General features: G+C 27.6%; 1 protein-coding gene across 1 annotated transcript in view; it reads left to right on the top strand.

Moving 5' to 3' along the window:
• Window positions 1–19065, top strand: part of LOC107452042 (transmembrane protein 94-like protein l(2)k05819) — a 107859-nt gene that overhangs the window by 70840 nt on the left and 17954 nt on the right. Inside the window, exons 14-21 of the mRNA XM_043052039.3 lie at window positions 1107–1209; window positions 3437–3613; window positions 6319–6526; window positions 9703–9786; window positions 12716–12786; window positions 13641–13746; window positions 15703–15830; window positions 17902–18067. Of these exons, the coding sequence (XP_042907973.2) occupies window positions 1107–1209; window positions 3437–3613; window positions 6319–6526; window positions 9703–9786; window positions 12716–12786; window positions 13641–13746; window positions 15703–15830; window positions 17902–18067 (1043 nt within the window). The remainder of the gene's footprint in view (window positions 1–1106; window positions 1210–3436; window positions 3614–6318; window positions 6527–9702; window positions 9787–12715; window positions 12787–13640; window positions 13747–15702; window positions 15831–17901; window positions 18068–19065) is intronic.

The raw sequence follows: 19065 nt of genomic DNA, 5'->3' as shown, positions 1-19065 counted from the left end.
TTAGAAATCACACTTATCTGTCATGACTACTGTTTCACTGATTGTAGTTGCATGTTTTATAAGTTTCGAATTTGATTAAAAACACAAGCATTTATCATCACTGTTCACATTTTATCGTGATGGAAATCAAAGTAATGTTCAAATCACATTTTATTGTGATTTATACGTTTGTAGTGTGTCTACCACTACAAAAATACAATTCCAATTCACTAGTATATAAGACATGTTAACTCGATTCTATGTTGGAGTACCTTTTCCTAGATGAAGGTTGACATTGGCGATAATAACTATCCCCACACGTTCATAGTTATTTTACTCTGCATTATTAAAAGAAACTCATTTGTTCTTTTTTAAGTATATGATGTGTATGATCTTAGCCAATAGCAGCTCTTAAAGTAAATATAGTTTAGTAGCACTATGAGTAGAAAACTATTAAATCAAACTTTGTTTAGTATAGCTTTATTCCTTGAAATTATTTAATTTCGATAGTTGGAGATTTTAATTTATTTGAGTTTTAAACCTAATATAAAATTTTTTGAATACTAATATGTATTAACCTATAGCAGATGATCATGAGTTTCAGTTATTAGTTTAACTAGTTAAATATTAGTTTTCATTATTAATAAATATAGTTACTCATCACTTAATTGCAAAAAATCCTTTAAAAAGAGTTTTGTTGGTAAAGAAAAAAAAATTTTGATATCAATTTGTCTTTAACAGTCTATAGATTTTCTTCTTTTGTTCAACTAAGTTGAACCAAACGTCTTGCTTTGGTGCTGATTAGCCCAACAGACATATAAGCTTTTACTTTTTGACATAAAATCGTTTACTATGAAGGTGTTACTAGAATTTCATTTAGTTCTGGGAATAACAAGTTCCACCAAGAGACTTGTGTAGATATGATGTAAAATTTGGCATAATTAGATTCTTTTTTATCAAAGTTTGTTAAAGTAATATCAATTTAATTTTGCAAAACATTAGTATTAATAGAGTTGCAAAGTATGCTTGGTTTTGTTTTAACCACACTTTTTTTAAAAAAATCTCACTCTTTTTATTCAGAAAAAATCGATAATTATGATGTTAATTTCTTACATTTTTGCTTTCAGGTAGCAATCAGTTATTTTCTCAAGGCACTGCTGATTTGGTTTTAGATGCTTGCTATGAGTACTGGGATGGCAATGACATACGAGTTCTCACTGAATCTGACAGGTTTTTTATTTTCAGTTACTTTACTAAAATGATTGTTATGTGACTTAAAATTACTTTTGATTGTCTAAGAATTTATTTTGTTTGAATATATCTCTTCTCAACTTATGAAAGGTTTTCTCATTTGCTGAGTTTTCTTCCTTTGGCTAAACAAATCCAGTTTCCAAAACCATTCCGCAGAAGAAAAACTTCCCTTTCATGACCTATGAAAGCTAAGGTTTAAATATTACATCACTTTCAACTTTTCTATTACACATTCAAACTTTGAATTGTTTGTCTTATGAATTTAAAAAGGATTAGAGTTGAAATAACTATTTCAATGTTTCATTCTCATATAAATAAATAGTAATAGTCAAAATTTTAAGAACTCCATAATTATTTTGAAGGGTTTTGAGCTCTTGAGGAAAGCTTTCAAAAATACTCAGTAGTATTCTTTCCAAGGCTTAATTTCATTCTAAAAAATAGTTTTCAAAGATAAATGATATGATAATGTTTGATTCATGTAGTCTATTTCATTGTTGTTGTTGTTTTTATAATGACTCTTATGTTTGTGATCTTTTTCTTTAATTTGTAAAAAAAATCTTTCCTTAATTTGCCATAATGATGAATAATAATGAAAATAAATTAGATAGTTTTTTTTTTTATATCAAAAGTTCTTCTCTGATATTTCAGATTTTTATGTATCTGCTAAAGACATTTCCTATATGATGCATTGCATGTTGAAACCAATGTTGAAAGGATTTTAATTACTATTTTCAGTTAAACTAGAAATGGTGTTTTGTATTCACCACCCTTAATTTTTATTTTTAAAATTTCTTGTTAAATATGATGTAAATATATACATACCTGCCAACTTTCAATCCTTTCAAGGATGATTTTCACCAGTGGTAGTAAAATGGGATTTCAATTTTAGGCAGAAACTTACGCCGTATTTTGACAGGGCTGATGTGTAGTGACAGACAATATTACACATTTTCATAATTGCTTATTTTTTTTTAAAAATAGTGGTGATCAAAAAAATTATAAATTAAGCTTATAAATGCAAAGAATATATAGAAATCATGCATTATAATAAAATTTTACGCCAAATGCGTAAAAGTTGGCAGGTATGTATATATATTAAAAGTCACAAATTAATAAATAAAATAAATCAAGGAAAATAAAATAAATCAAAATCTGTAGAATCTGCGGGACAAAATGTTTTGTGGCCCTCTTCCTCAAAGCACAAAAAGTCTTATTTTCATATTTTGCAGAAAATTTTAAAAACTTTTACTTAAAATTGTAGTTTTGATGTTGATATATAAAGGAATATTTTTAAAAAAATCTAATTAAAATCTTTACATTTTGTGTAAGAAAATTTGACCAGACTTTTATTAGTCGCAGATCCTGGGACAATTGTCTTAGACTTACCCTCTTGATTGCTTGAAGAAACTAAGAGAGAGTGTGAAACGATAATTTAAAATATTTTAAAGAGTCACCTGTCTTTCTAACTGGTTTTGTTCTTTTTAATCTTGCCTTACTCTATAGTGATATATCAGTTTTATACAATGTGTATGTTTCTTGCTTGCTTAAATATCAATTGGCAAACCTTGACAAGAATTCTGAAAATATTTATTTTTATTTTATCTGATATTAACATCATTGACAAGTTTTGTGAAACACTCTGTGATTATAGAACACCTTGAGATTTTGAATAATTCAGATAAAATGTTGTTGAAGGTCTTTATATTGAAAACTTTGAAATATATATATTTAGAGATTATGGATTATTTTATAGTTATATAGATTATTTTACCTATCATTAAGCTCATCCATTAAAAAATGCAATTTATGTATCTGGAAAAGATAAATATTTAAATACTTTAAAATAATTTTTTGGTCCGAATAATTTAAAAACATGCTTAAGTATTTCTTATTTGAAGGAAATTTGTATTTAGCAAACTGTTAATAGTTATTGCTCTGTTTCAGAAATTTTTTAAGTATGCTTATCATTCTTTACACCCACAAAGTTAATGTGGCTTATAGAGAATTAACGTTTATAGAACTGCATTATATAGATCCTCTATTGCATTGTTTGGAACGTTACTCTATTTTTTATTGATTTTATTTTTGTTAACAAAATTTCTCATATCAGTATCATATTTTGTAACAAAAACTGCACTTATCATTTCTGATTATTCATATTGTGCATGTTTGTTTAGTTGCATTATTATTTTTTTCTTGATTTCAGGAAGAGGATTCTAGATTTCTACCACAGATCAAGCTTGACAGCACACTGCATGGGTTATGCATATAGTCCTTTGAGCAATGCTATGCGGAGCAAAGATTTTTCCAACTGGTTCTTTGAGCTTCCAGCAGAAGGGTATCATCTTTTCTCAGTCTTGGAGGCTTCTTCATCTTCACCTCGGTAAAATTCATTTAACTCTATAATAATGCTCTCTATATTAGATAAATGATTTATAATTTAGAGACTATAGATAACATGATGTGTAGCGTTTTTGAAAAGTGCTTAAAGGTGCTTATTTTTGATTTTCGTTATTTGAAAGCCCTATAAGGTGCTTTTTTCATTGGGTGGTTTTAAAAAGTGCTTAATTTTTCCTTTTCGAAAATGATATTTTTTTTCTCTACCATGTCAATTTTCGCCAAGTATTATGTCACCAAGTATCTTTTCACATTGTTCTTTTAAACGTTTTTCACTATTCATTGAACCGCAATCCATTTTGACGTACCATCAGTCCATAGCGTATGAAAGTGCCAATCATTTTACACGTATGATGAAACACTTGCGAGTCCGTATGTGCGTCTGCTGAGCTGCGTTCGGTGAGATTATTGCACTCTCATGTGCAACTCTGCTGCATTTTGCTAGATATTCTCAATTCCAGACATTATTTTCCACCCTCTGATATCGAACCCAAAAAATCTCTTGATCATTTTATAATGGCTAATGTAATCAAGAAAAGAGTTTTTGTCAGAAACTAATTATTTTATTATGATCATGTAAAGTCTTTGAAAATTATTTTGCATTTTGTTAATGTATATAGTGCTTAAAAATATTATTTTTAGTGCTTAAAAAGTACTTAAAAGGTGCTTATTTTTTGTTGAAAGAATTAGCTATGCACCCTGGATAAATATTTTTACTTTTAAGGAATTATATATTTGTTTGTGTTCTAACTCAGTGTTTGACAGATTTCATAAATATTTTTCTTTAATTTATGCATTGGATGTTTATTTTGCAAATCAGTTTTTTAAATTCTGGTTTTTTTTTTTTTTTTTTGTGTGGGGATGCAACTAGGTGGATAAGTTGCCTTATTCAGAAGATTATTGCTGGTAAAAAGAAAATCGTTGACTTGAATTAAAGAAGCCAATTTTTGTCTTTACTGTCCAAGAATGTTGCAGTCATTGGTTGGCAGTGTTTGAGGCAAAATAAGTTGCGGATAAAATAATATATTGAAAATAAAATACCTCTTGATGAAGCAAATATTAATAGGAAAAAACTTTTATTTTCTAAATACTAAAAGAAAGGATCTACTTCTGTTGACTAATTAAAAGATATTCTTATCCAGGAAACATTTCTAAATACCTATTTTAACAATTAAAGAGAAGTGTCAATCGAGATAGCATACATCGCCTGCTATGAAATTATTAAGTTAAGTGGTTTATATGCTATAAAACACTTCACCAAGAATGAAAATGGAATTTGTTATTGCCAAGGTTCTTTCTTTCGAAGTTTCTTTCCCTTTCTTGACTTTAGAATTCAGAAGATGGTGGTGGTGGATTTTATGGAAAACTTTGGGCTGCAAAAATTTTATCCTTGACTTTTAATGTTTGAATTTTTATGTGAGTGTTGAAGATGTCTTTTAAAGTAATATATTATTAGAATATATTAGTAATATATTAGTAATATATTATGCTTGCATGCTAAAATTACTGAGAAAAAGTATGAGCAATTGTATTTATTGAGAAGTGATTACTGAAATATTAAATTAATTTTTATAGTGTAGGAAGTATGTTATGCCTATTTTGGTATGACATTCCCCTACTGGAGATATCATTTCACTGAAGGCTAAAAACAACTAACAATGTTCTTAAAATGTTATTTGTTATTTATTTTTGCAGTTAGTTTTTTTTTTTTTTTTCTTAGAAAATAATATACGTAAAAATGCCCATTTTACTTTATAATTTATTGAAAATCTAAGTTTTGCTAATCAAATCTTTGATTATAAATACAGTTGGATGAATCACTTTTACGATATTTTGAATGACTTACAAACGTTAGAGTTTTAATTTAGCTTTAAAAAAGTTATTATCCTGAAAAAAAGAAGATTTAAGGAAATATAAAGTTTTTAGAAGCTTAGGAATTTATAACTTTAAAAAAATGACTTTCTTATTCTGATTTTTAAATTTGATCACTGTATTGTAACCTTTTAAATACCAATAGTAAAGTTTCTAATTGAAGAGAAAACTCATAACCAACATTTTATGGTCACTTATGGAAACATGACTTGATGGTGTGTTCACAGTATAAATTGTAGTTTTTGATAATTTATAATAGTTATTTCAAATAAATGTAAAAAAATAAATTTATAATATTTCCTTGCATATAAAAACTCTTTATTAAAAACAAATAATGCATTACCCTACCCTTTATGTACATTCCTTAAAAATGTGCTTTATTTTTATTTGCTATCAATTATTCTTTCATCATATTTGCTGGACTTTTCTCTCTATGTCCACATTAAAAAAATTATTTGATGTGCTCAAATTTTAAATAACTTTAAAAAAGCTGAATATTGAATTAAAGAATTGCCACAGAAGACATTTTAGAGCGAAACCAGAAAAATTGTATTATTAATGTTTAATAAATTTTTTATATTGTATTAACCAAAGAAATTTTAACCATGAATGATAATTAGAGGAGTATAGCAGAGAAAAAGTTTTTTTAACTAGGCACTGTAAGTTTAGTAAAAGTGCTTTTAAACTGGTATTTCTTGACATTTATTTAGCTAACTTAAAATGGTTATTTTTAACTTTTTAAACTACTAACCTAAGTATACAGTGAAAAATCTAATAATTTTGATAAGAAGTATATTCAATTAATCTTTCCGGGAACAGCTCCTGGGATCCTTCCAGTATTGAGGGCGTTGGCAGCAACATCAGCAACCAGCAGCAGCATTCGATGAATCGATACCTGAGCAACGACTCCCTGATTCTTCCTGATCAGGAAAAGAAACTGGAAGATATTGGTGTGAACAATTGCCTCCAGCAACTTGGAAATGAAATATTTATTGGAATGGTGACAATGCAGTATCAAGCTTGTCCTGTATGTCTTAGTTTTATTGGTATGGTGTTTTCAATGTATGAACTGACCCTCTCTCCTCCCACACACACTAACAATCAGGAAATTCCTCCCAATGCATTTCTTTTTTGCTGAGGAAAAACTGTACAGTGATCAACAATACACTTCGAAAGAGTTGTTTTTTAGAGAACTGTTTGACCGATTTTGTTTGCATTTACACAGTTTAATGAATGCAAAAATCTTTTTACAGTACATTGTTCACCTACTTGAGTACAGTAATTCAGTAATACTCAACTCTTTTCACATCAAAAAAAAGTTTAATGAATTTTAAAACTTTCTTTTATGGGGAAGTTTTTGACTAATTTCTTTTACTTGATTAAAAACTTAATTCACTTCAAAAATATACAAATTAGAATGTTTCAAGCTTTCAAAAAATAACCCCCCAAAATTCAAGATTTGCCAGACATGATTGGGAAAAAAAAACAGAGATTTTAAGTATAAAACGTAAAGTTGTCAACAAAAATAGAAAATTTAAGGTGAGAAACAAGACTTAAAAAAGCACAGTAGCCGAGTGAGAAAAGGGAAGAAAAACGAAACAAGAACATGGTTTTTCTTGTTCTGTTTTTCATCTTTTTTCTCTCTAATAAAGTAATATCTTGCTAATTTAGTTTCTTGAATTATTCATTTAATTTTATTTACATTTTAGATTTTGTCAGTTATAATTAACTAAAATTTTGTTAAAATTTGTACCATTTTTACAAGTTGAACATTGTTTGATCATTATTCCTTTAAATAAGAAAAATTATTAAAAACTAACTTTTGCTTGACTGCATTATTTTAGAATGCAAGTCTTATAATTATTTTCAAAACTTTATTGATTCACTGAAATAATTACAAAAATATAGCAAAGTATTCAATAAGAGAAATTAACACTAAAGGATGTGAATTTTGACTGCTCTTCTGATTTAACTACTTGAACCATATTTTCCAGTTTGATGTTACACTACAATTTTATGAATCTGGAATCCAAATCTAATTGGAAAAAAAAGGGGTTTTTTTTAGAGAAAGTGCTATTTTGTTTCTGATTGTGAAACTTAATTCGGTTCTCAAATTAATCAGCATATTTAAAATCAATTCCTCAAATGGTTAAAAAAGCCTGATAGTAAATGAAAATCTGATGTTTAGATCAAAAGTAATGCAAATCTTCTGTTTGTTAATTTAAACACACACATATATATATATATATATATATATATATATATATATATATATATATATATATATATATATATATATATATATATATATATATATATATATATATATATATATATATATATACACTTAAGTTTATGCTTGAATTTGCTTGATTTTTTTAATTTAAGTATTTGTTGTTTGCACGCATTACATTGAGTATTAATTGTCATTGTCTGTTATTGTCAAGTTTATTTTGTATCATTTTAATTTTCTGTGCACCTTGATCCTTGGTAATCCTTGTTGGTTAGATTTTTTCTGTTATTTTAAGTTCTCTGTTTTTGTTAAAATTTATTGTAGACTGTTTAAAACATTCTGTATATAAGAGTGTAAATATGCAAATATTATTTATTATATAAAAACTATCTATAATGAAGCAATTGAATTAAGGATGATTCTGTGAAATTTGAAAGAATGAGTTAAAAATAATTTTTTGCACTCATGGTAAAAACACTTGTGCTGATCTCAAAGTACAGGTGGTCAATTGTATGTTGGCCCTAGTGATGGGTGGTATAAAATTTTTTAATATCACAAAATATTGTTAAAAAATATCAAGAATTTACAATGTATCAAGATTTCAATGTGTTTTCAATCAAGATTTATGTATCAAGATTTCACTGTAACTAATTCATATTTTTCTTTATATTGGACAATTTTTTTTCTTTTAAAAGAAAATTAAAAACATTTTTTTCTAAAAATGTTTTTAATAGTCATAATTTAAAAAAATTACTGAAAAATTTTAAAAGTTTAAAGATATGTAAAGTGAGCTACAGAAGGAACATGATTTTTGTGGTAATATATAAATAAAATCGCAAATTTTTAAGTATCAAATTAGTATTTTTTCGAGTTAATATTGATTTCTTATCTATATTATAAAAAAAACAAGAGAAAAAGTACAATTTGAAACATAAAATAGTGCCAAGCAAATCTACACCCAAGAGTTCAAATGTCATTGTGTTTGAATTAGGAAACACTATATGAAGATAAAGATTTTTTTCTCTGTTCTTAATAGAAATTAGTTTTGGTCATGATATCGTCGGTATCTATCGAGTGTTGGTATTATTTGATAGGATTGTTGACATTTATTGTATTTACGATATAGCGTGAGAATATCATTCTAGCAATAAATAAATAAATATATTGATATTTCAGATCACTTAGTTCTAGTAGACAGAGCTTAAGTAAACTGGGGAATAGCTTAGAGTCGAGGTTTTCAACTGGTTTAAATTATTTAGGTTAAATTAGACAAAGAATAATTAAAAAATGACAATTTTTTAAATTAGGCATTTAATCATGTGTTTATGGAGTATGCACTATGTTTTTATGGAGTTTGGAGTAATTTTTTCAGTTAGATCTGGAACTAGCACAGCTTTTTTTTCGTGAAAATTGTCTTCTCTGAAAACAAAAGTAATAAATAATTATAAATATTTAAATTTACAGTGGGCTTTCTTCGGTCAATAAAATTTTCTGAGTATGATAAAAGGTTTTAGTGATATAAAATGGAAGACAAAAACTCAATGCAAAAATTTACTTTAGAGATATAGCATAGGGGATCTAAGCTTCAAGTCAGCTCTTCTGGTTTAGATATTTGGTTTAACTATCCAAAATAATTACTAAATATCTCTTATTCTTTAATAGTCACAAATTCATGAAGGAAAATTCATTTTTATCCAGAAAAATTTTGTTTTTGTCTAATTATCTAATTTAATTATAATTAGCTCAAACAAATTAACATATTGGATTTCTTGAGTGATAAGAATTGCAACTTTCAGCAAAAGAATTCGATTATTTTCGTTAATTGTTACGTATATTAAGATGCGTTTTTGATTATTATTTTTTCTGCTGTCTAAACCAGAAATGAACAGTTAAGAAGAAACTGTAATAGCAAAAATTATTATTAAGTTTTTGAAAGCAATGAATGTTTATGAAAAATCTTTTATTTTCAGGATTTTGTTCGGTTGATTGAGCAGTTGGATAAGGCTTGCATTCGATTTGTACATTTTTCCAAAGAAAATGAACTGAGAAGCAGGGTATGTTCATTGAATGATTCTGATTCATAGGGGTTTGTGATTGAATGAATTTAATTCATGTGGTGATACAGTACTAATTAAAAAAAAGAAAAAAGGGTGCAATAAAAGTTTCAGTTATTCATTAGGGATTGTAAGTATTTTTAATAGTATGAATCTTAATTTTTTGGTAATAATAATTAAACCTGGAATAAATAATTTGTTAAAATTAAATAAGTTAAGTTACATTAAAGTATATTTGCCTTGAATTTTGGTTGAAAAATAAAATTATACAGAGGTGATTGTGCTCCGGAAAAAATCCGGATTTCCGGATTTTTCCTTAACCGCGCTTCGGAAGTTTCCAGAAATCCTAGGTCCAGAAATTTCAATGTATCATCAATCAGATTTATGTATAAAAATTCTTGTATATTTTATTAAAAAATATTGGAACTAGAATTTATACTTTGCATCTTTCATTTGTAAATATTTTTTCTGGTAGAATAATAAATGTGATTGAAGATAAAAATAAACTTATACATAATCATTCATTTAAATTATGCTGTATATAATTTATTTAAAATTTAATGTTCTGAAAATATCAATGATTTCAATTTATAAAGACATTAATTTTTTGAAATGTGTCATTAATGATTTTACTCAAGAAATTTTCAGGAATTATTAGTTGAACTCACAATCACGCCTGATTATATTTTATATTGTTTCATATATTATGTAGATCTATAATTAATTACCATATATCCTGATGTATGAGTTGACTTTTTTGAACCCAAAATTTTTTCGAAAATTAGTACCTTCGATTAATGAAAGTCTGTTGATTGTGAAATATTGATGCATTATAAGTAATGAGATGGATATGAATAACTCTGTATCAATTTACCCACTTGAAAAATTATTTTTAATATTTTATATGAAATTAATTTTACCCCTTTTCCCTAATCTAATTTTCTTTACACGTAAAGGTTTTTTTTTTTTTAAAAAAAAAACAATAATTAAAATTAATACTTTAAATTAATCTGAAATTATATATAAGAAAAGTTAATTTGTTCAGGATTATTTCATAAATATGAAGCAATGAAAACTTTTAAAACATATCATAAAGCTACAAATTTAAAGATTCCACAATATTATCTGTGTTGGATGCACTAATGTTAACAGTCTTGTCGTGTGAATCTCATTCTACAATAGATTATACTTTTCATTTGTTGAGTCCAACAAAACACCATCTTTGCAACCATAAAGAACTTTTACACTTTTTTAAAAGATTTTGCAATGATATTTCAATCCCTATTTTGTCATATCTAGTATCATTTGGCACATGACATCTATCGTAATAATAATTGACTTATTGACAGCAGTCTGCTTATGCCCCTGATATACCAGAAATTTTCTATCTTGTAATCAGAATTGGAGGATCAACTTAACAGGACTACTTATAGTATGGGTTGATATATACTACTGGTCGATTTATACAACAGGTCAATTTATACAATTGGTCGACTTATACAACAGGACGCATAGGACAACAGTATTGATAAAAATAAACTGGTTAAATAAACTGTCATCATAGTTTATAAGCGGCCAGGTTTCAAATGTTAGATATCCATTTTAAGTAATACATAGAACAGTAGAACCATGATTGATCGTTTTTCAATACCACCTTTCATTGTGAATGATAGGTGTGACATTTTAATAGGGCACAATAGGTATGAGAATACAGGTCAACATAAAATATCAAATAGCAACTTCAAAAAGTATGACTTGTAATAATGAAAAATGGATTTGAAAATTATTAAATTAACAATAAAATTTTTATTTAATAGAAGAAGAAAAAGAAGAAACATATTTATTTCTTCAAAACATATAGAAAATTTTGGTTTAAACAACTTCTTTTCTTCCCAATAAAAGTAATAAATTTTCAACAGTGGTGATAGATTGCTGTTTTTTTTCTGTACCACATAGTTTTAAAAGCTATGACACCTTCTGCATATGTTGTAGTTATGTTTCACCATCTTCATCACTTTATTTTGTACTTCTACAGTTTCTGCAACCCTTTTTTTGACTGACATCACACTACAAGTTTCAATATTTTCATGAATAAATACTAAATGTGAAAATATTAAATGTGGTGTTAGAGGCATTCTCCCCAAACTGTGTTAAATCATCATTTTCTTCCTTTTCTTTAGAATAAAAAGTTAGGTACTATTCTCAAAATAAAACATTTTTAACTTTTTTTTAATGTGGATAAAATTCCTGAATGATAGGTGCAAGAATCTTTTGTTTTCAAAACTTAAATAAAGAGGTATCATTAGCCTTAAGCATTTGTAAGAAGCATAAAAGAAGCATTTGTGCTGAAACCAGTTGACTGATTTATTCATGCGGTAACAAGGCTCGTTGTATGTGTTTTTAATGAAATGGAAATAGTGCCTTTGATGTAATAACTTTCTTTGTATACATTCATCTTTAATTTTTTGTCTCGTTATTCTGTAAATAAGAAGTAAATTTGGAAATAGTTTCTTTAAGATTAAAATGCTGTTCTTAAACCAAAAGGAATGTTAAATGTTTTTTCTTTAAAAAAGAAACGGTATGGTGATGCGTTTCGGTATGGTGATGCGTATGGTGATGTGAATAAAAAGCTTTTTTTTAGGAATAAAATCAATGATATTGCTCTTTTTAGGAATAAAATAAATGGTAAAAATTTTCTTAAGAATAAATTTTAATGACTGAGGTTTCCTTAAAAGTAAAAGGAATGATGATATTTTTGTAAAGAATTGATGAAAAAAAAATCGAAAGGAAATAGTAAGCTGAGAACACTATTAATAGAAAAGATCGTGGTTTAATGTCCAGAAAGAAAGATGTGTTCTATAACAAAATATTTTTGTTCTTAGAGTTTTTAAATATTTTATTTTTTTCTTATGTTATTTTTCCATTTCAGGTATTTTCAGAAAAGATGGGTCTTGAATCTGGCTGGAACTGCCATATTTCTTTACTAAGTGACGATAAATGGTAATAAGCTTTACTAGATTGCTTTTATTATCTTTGTAGCGGTTCGTAATGATGTCACCTTATTTTTAAATTTTTGACCCCTTCCCTCCTTTTTCACACAAGTGTCACACTTCACTATACCCTGAACCCCTCTCTTGTCATATATTTCTTTATATTACATGAACAAGGTTCAAAAATGTTCACTATGTAACAGATTTTATTTTTGAATTTGATGTGTTTTAATACATTTGTGAGCGTAACAACAATTATAATCTTATATTTATTTCATAATATTATTATAATTATAAAAAAGTATCTAATTAAGGGAGGAGCACTTCAAAATATTTCTATCTGATATTGTGAGGCTTGTTCCCAAAAGCAGAGTTCGGGAAATGAAAGAATTGTTTAGTTACTTTTACAAGTTTTTTTAAACAAAATTAGAACATAAATTTGTTGAAATGTTTGTTTATTTGTTTTTTTTTTTTTTTTTTGCACATGATATTTGGGAAATTTTAATACACTGATGTTAAGATTACTTTTTAGTGTAACATCTAATTTAGTTCCAACATCTGTTGAGAAGTAAAGAATTTTTGTAGTTAAAAGGAACAGCTTCTGTTGTCTTTTATTAGCGATAACTATAATTATTAAAACTGTTGCGCCAAGCTTACTTCTCTAAATTTTGGTTGTTACATTACATCAGTGTTTATCAATTTCATCAATCAGATAAATAGAAAAAGAAAAAAGAAGAAAATTAATTATTTTTCTTTTTTAAAAGTTTTTATGTCATACCATGTTAAAGTGTATAATTTGCTGATGCATAAGCCATGGAAGAGTTAAGATTAATTTATTAATTAATTTTGTTATATTGTTTGCAGTGAGAAAAATGGTCCAAATTCCCTTGTTTCTCCATTGAAGTTTTCTCGCCACTATGCTTTTCCTCCCTCTACAGAAGAAACATGTGCATCTGATTCTCGAAATGAGGTTTGTATGCTCTAATACTGTACATTTTTTGCTCTGTACAATATGCATATTGAGACTCTGATCATCAATTAAAAGAACTAACATTTTCACTTGGTGTAAAGATTTATACATTAATTATTGGATGTCTCAAAAAAGCCCTTTGATTCAAAAAATCCATTACCAAAGGAGATAGTTTAAATTGCTGCATTCTTCTGAGAAAACCAGAGAATTTACTATCATTAAGTTTTAAAATTAGTTTCAAAGTTTTCCAACAGATGTTGCTGATAACTAAAAAATGTTGAGCATTGCTTATAAAATAACCAGACAAAGTCAACGGTCATCCATGTAAATATTTCTGAATTTTTTGGCAAGCAGCTGAAAATACTATTGTATATTTTTCAGTGATGAACTTTGTAAAATGTTTGAAATTTGTTTAGAATAGGGATCTCCTTTCCTATGCAAAATTCTGCACATCTTACTTCGGTCTTCTCCCATTAATTTTATTTTCAATCCATCTTTTGCTTTTTATCATTTTTGAAATACACAGTAGTTTTAAATAATAGATTAGTATATGCACTGTATATATGTGTATTATTTTTCATATCTACCTTTAATTTGTTTGAATCAACTGATTTGAACTGCTACAAACGTATATAAAAAATTTAAATTAGGTACAGTCGGGAACCGATTATCCGGAACAATCGGGACCATCGCTATTCCGGATAACTGATTTTTCCAGTTTTCTGAATCTCTACAAAAAGCCGTTTGTTTATTGTTAAACCTAACAAAAAATGTGTTGTTTTGGAAATAATCTTAAAAAGAAGAAAAAACGATGAAGGAATACACTAATGATTATTTCCAAAATGATGGTAAGGTAAACATCTTTCAAAAAAGAAAAAAAAATCCTAAAATCTTATGAGGAAAAAAAAATTTTTTTTTAAAAATGGCGCGAAAATTTATGGAATTTCGTTCCGGTCTTTTGGTTTTCCAGTTTTCTGATTTCCGGATAACGGGTTCTGTACTGTATTATTAAAGATAATAGCATTATAAAGGGAAAGAAAGATAAAGTATAAAAGTATATTATTATTGATATAATTGCATACTCTATATTATTATATATTTTAGATTGTTAGTACGGTTAAACCCCGCTGTAATGAACTTTCAAGGGACTGAAATTTCGGTTCACTATAACCGGGACTTCACTATATCCGTTCAGCAAACAATTTTAACTAATGGTTCCACACCAATTGCAAAAATGACTGAAAAATAATATGTAGTAACAAAAAATGTTTTAACTTTTCTTTTTGTTATTACTCTTCATCTTGCATGTAAAAAAAATTAGTATTTTTTAGCTTATGAGCAATCCTCAACATCAGATATGGAAACACTTCCCGACTCTCCGATAATTTTTCCTGAATTTATGTTATTCCGCTTTCTAAACTTGTCTAACCAGCCATTCAAGTACCTACACGAAAGTAATACCACCAAATCGCTTAGCAAATTCATCCGCTTCGACTTAAACATTTGTCCACATACTGGAAGACAGCAGCTTCTTTGAATGCTGAACCAATTCAATAATGAAGCAAACAAGAATAAATGCTTGTTGCTACATTTCATGCTATAGATGATTTTAAAAATCGATATCTGCATTTATTTTGAAGTAGAAATTTCAAAATTATTACAAAAAATGAAAATCAGTCGAAGACATGAAAAAGTTCCTAATATCCAACTTCCTCTCTTTTTTTTTCATTCACTATATCCACAAAAAATAACATACGAGTGTAGTAAGACATGGGAGCGAACATTTTATTCACTATATCCGGCATTTAATATATTTTTGAATCACTATAAACCGTGTTCACTATAGCGGGGTTTGACTGTATTTTCTTTTATGTGAAATATAGCATTTGACTAGACTTCAATTGGTTTTGTTGAATTAACATATACTGCCAGTTAAAGTGCATTATTTGTTTTTAGATTCCTATTCGCCATGCGAGTGCTCCCAGTATGATTAATCTTGAACCAAATAAAGTGAAATCTGAAGAATTAAGTACTCATTCTAAAAGTGAAGATTCAACATCTCTTTATAATATATCTTCAAGCAAGTATGAACTTCAAATGGAATATTTTTTTCATATAAATCTGTAGATTGTGTTTGAAACATCACTATTTTTCAATTTCTCAAGATTATGCGGCTGAAAAAGTGACTAGCTAGCTTATTGGTGTTTTATAAAAAAAAGTGTTTTGTTTAAATAGGGTATATATTAATTATTGACCTTATTTTGGGAATAATTTTTTTAAATTTCTTGCTGTATTGAATTTAACATTGGTGATGTGGCGTTCTCGTTATTTATTACTATTTGTTATTAGTAATAGGTTTTTTAAATTGTCTGAAAAAAAGGCCTTTTTCATAACCTCTTGTTGCTTTGTTACTGAAATCCAAGAAAGCAATAATGTAAATAAATAAATCGGCCGCTTAATGATTTTCTTAATCCAATCTTTGTGGAAACTAGAAATAAACAATAAAACTTTAGTATCAAAAGGAAAATAAAACGCTAAACAGGGTGGTCTTAATTTTTCTTCTTACATGATTAACAGAATACCTCAGCTAATTCTATAAAGTAGAAAACCTCTTTTTGTAAGATTCCTCTTTCAATATGAGAAAAAAAACTGTGATTAATTATTTTTTTCAAGTCTAAGTTTGGCATATGATTTGTTATTTAGATGTTAGAGGGTAAAAACTTAAGATGTGCTGAAGATTAGTAGCTTTTTGGCTCAAAAGTTTAGCTCACTTCAGAAAGCGTCACAAACTCCCGTTTTTCTTATTTGAGATTCATAAAGTGAAATTAAATTTCTAGCTTTCTGGTAATTAGTTTGAATTAAAATTCTAATTTGGCTATTATTGCTGGAAAAGTGAATGATTGTGTTCTATTATTTTTTTTAAGTACTTTTATTTTGTAGTACAGTTGTTTAATTTCATATTGTAATGCTGTAAAGTGCACAAAAAAAGGAACACGATGAATAACTTTTGATCTAATGATTAGATTTGCGTCTACTATGATTCATTATTAATGGTTTAAAGAAGTGACCTCGAATATGCTAATTAATTTGTGCCAGCTTATTTTAAGCTTTAAAATCAGGCAAAAAGAAACATACTTTCTCTGAATAAACTTGCCTTTTTTGGCGGATTTGGATTTCTGACTCTCAAAATGGGAGGGGGAGGGTATTCGCAATTTGGAAAATGTGATTCCAACACTTCGGTCAAAAGAAGAGACGGAAGTTTGGACCACTAAATGTAAAGTTTAATTTGTTCTTATTTCATTATATCTTGAGAACTTTTTCAATGAATTGAAAAATTTTTGCACTCATTTATGATATTAATTTTTCTAAAGATAATTCCATGCGAAAATAGTTTTCAATAATTGTTTATTACTTTTTTATTAATATATATAATAATAGTATAAAAATTTGAATTGTAAGGTATTCAAATTTTTACATAATTTTTAGGAATGTAAGCTTGTATGAAAAATGAAAAATTTGGACAAAATTGGTCTAATGGTTTCTGAGATGTAAAAGTTTTAAAAAAATGCCTGTATTTGAAATTGGACTTCTCAAGAACTATTCGGCAGATTTCGTTCAATTTTTATATTTTGCCATGTAAAATTACATTATTTAAAATGGTGTAAAAATGTGTATAGCTTACAATTCAAAACTTTTTTGACTATTATATTCAATAATAAAAGAATAATTTTTAAAAATTACTTTTTGCATGGATATGCAAAGAGTAATTTTAATAATTATTTTAATAAGAGTAAGGAGTAATATTGCTCCTTTGAATCTTTAACTAAACCATTGGCACCATATTTCCCATATTGCAACTAATCCTCCTTATTTTGAGGGTCAGAAAGTCACATTCATGAAAGAAGTAAGTTTTTGTGCTTTATTTCATAACTTAAAGCATCATCTGCACTAATTAATTAGCATATTTAAGATAAGACCCTCAAATTATTGAGTTCTAGTATGTAAAGATCTGATTGTTTGATTAAAAGAAACTGTTACAACTAAGGAGTAAAAGAAAAAGGTTGCATTAAATTGAATACCCATGATTTTGAATTACAGATTGCTTTTGAATTTGCTGTTACTTATGTATGCAATGATTTGTGTCTGTTTTCGTAGGACACACCTTGGAACAGAAAGCCTATTTCAAGATATTTCCCTAGAAGACCAGTCCTACAGGAAATCCTCTCTGCAGGACATAATGATATGTGAAGAGGGGGGATCTAGTCACATAACCGAAAGTACTGACCAGAGTGCCCCTGTTACATTTGACATGTCTAATAGGGTATGTCTTCTTAAATTAATAGTGTTGCACATCAGTAAATAGTATATTGGCATGGTACGTAACGTTTTTAAAAAGTGCTTATTTTCGATTCTCGTTTTTTAAAGGCATTTAAAGGTGCTTTTTTTCATTGGGTGTTTTTAAAAAGTGCTTAATTTTCCCTTTTCAAAAATTATTATTATTTTTTTTTACCATGTTGATTTTCACCACGTATTATGCAAAAGTGTGCTTTTCACATTGTTCTATTCGACATTTTCACAATTCATTCAACCACACTCTATTTCAGTGTAACGCCAGTCCATTGCGTGTGAAGGCGTCAATCATTTTACATGCTGGATGAAATGCTTTCAAGTCTGCGTGTGCGTCTACTGAGCTGGTTTCGGTGAGATTATTGCACTCTCATGTGCAACTCTGCCACATTTTGCAAGAGATTCTCAATTTCAGGCTTCATTTTCCACCCTCTGATATTGAACCGAAAAAATCTCTTGATCATTTTATAATGGCTAGTATAATCAGGAAAAGAGTTCTTTGTCAGAAACTAGTTATTTTATCATGATCATGTAAAGTCTTTGAAAATTATTTTAAATGTTAGTTAATGTATATAGTGGTTGAAAATATTTTTTGAGTGCTTAAAGGGTGCCTATTTTTTGTTAAAAGATTTGGCTACGCACCCTGATTGGAGAGTCAAGTAAGATAAGATAGTGAGGGGAGATAGGGTACCTCTATGGTCTCTAAATTGGTTCAGTTTTCTTGCAGACAAACTCTTAATTTCACTTCACTAGTCAAAATGAGAATTGACCTACCATGTTGTTAAATCAACTCCTTAATGTTCTTATGTTTTTAAACTAACCTTATTTATTGTTTATTATTATCCAGCTTATTACATGTTTATTAAAGGTTCAAACCCTAACAAATGATAAGCGTTAAGTCCAATAGTAGCTTTGTTCTGTTTTGTTGTTTTGATAACCTCTGCTCTCGCGACAAGACCGGGTTCTGATTCA

The sequence above is a fragment of the Parasteatoda tepidariorum genome, chromosome 2 (assembly GCF_982258835.1).
Source record: "Parasteatoda tepidariorum strain Cologne lab strain chromosome 2, Ptep-v5.0, whole genome shotgun sequence".
Taxonomy (NCBI): Eukaryota; Metazoa; Arthropoda; class Arachnida; order Araneae; family Theridiidae; genus Parasteatoda; species Parasteatoda tepidariorum.
This window is presented reverse-complemented; position numbering and strand designations above follow the sequence as displayed.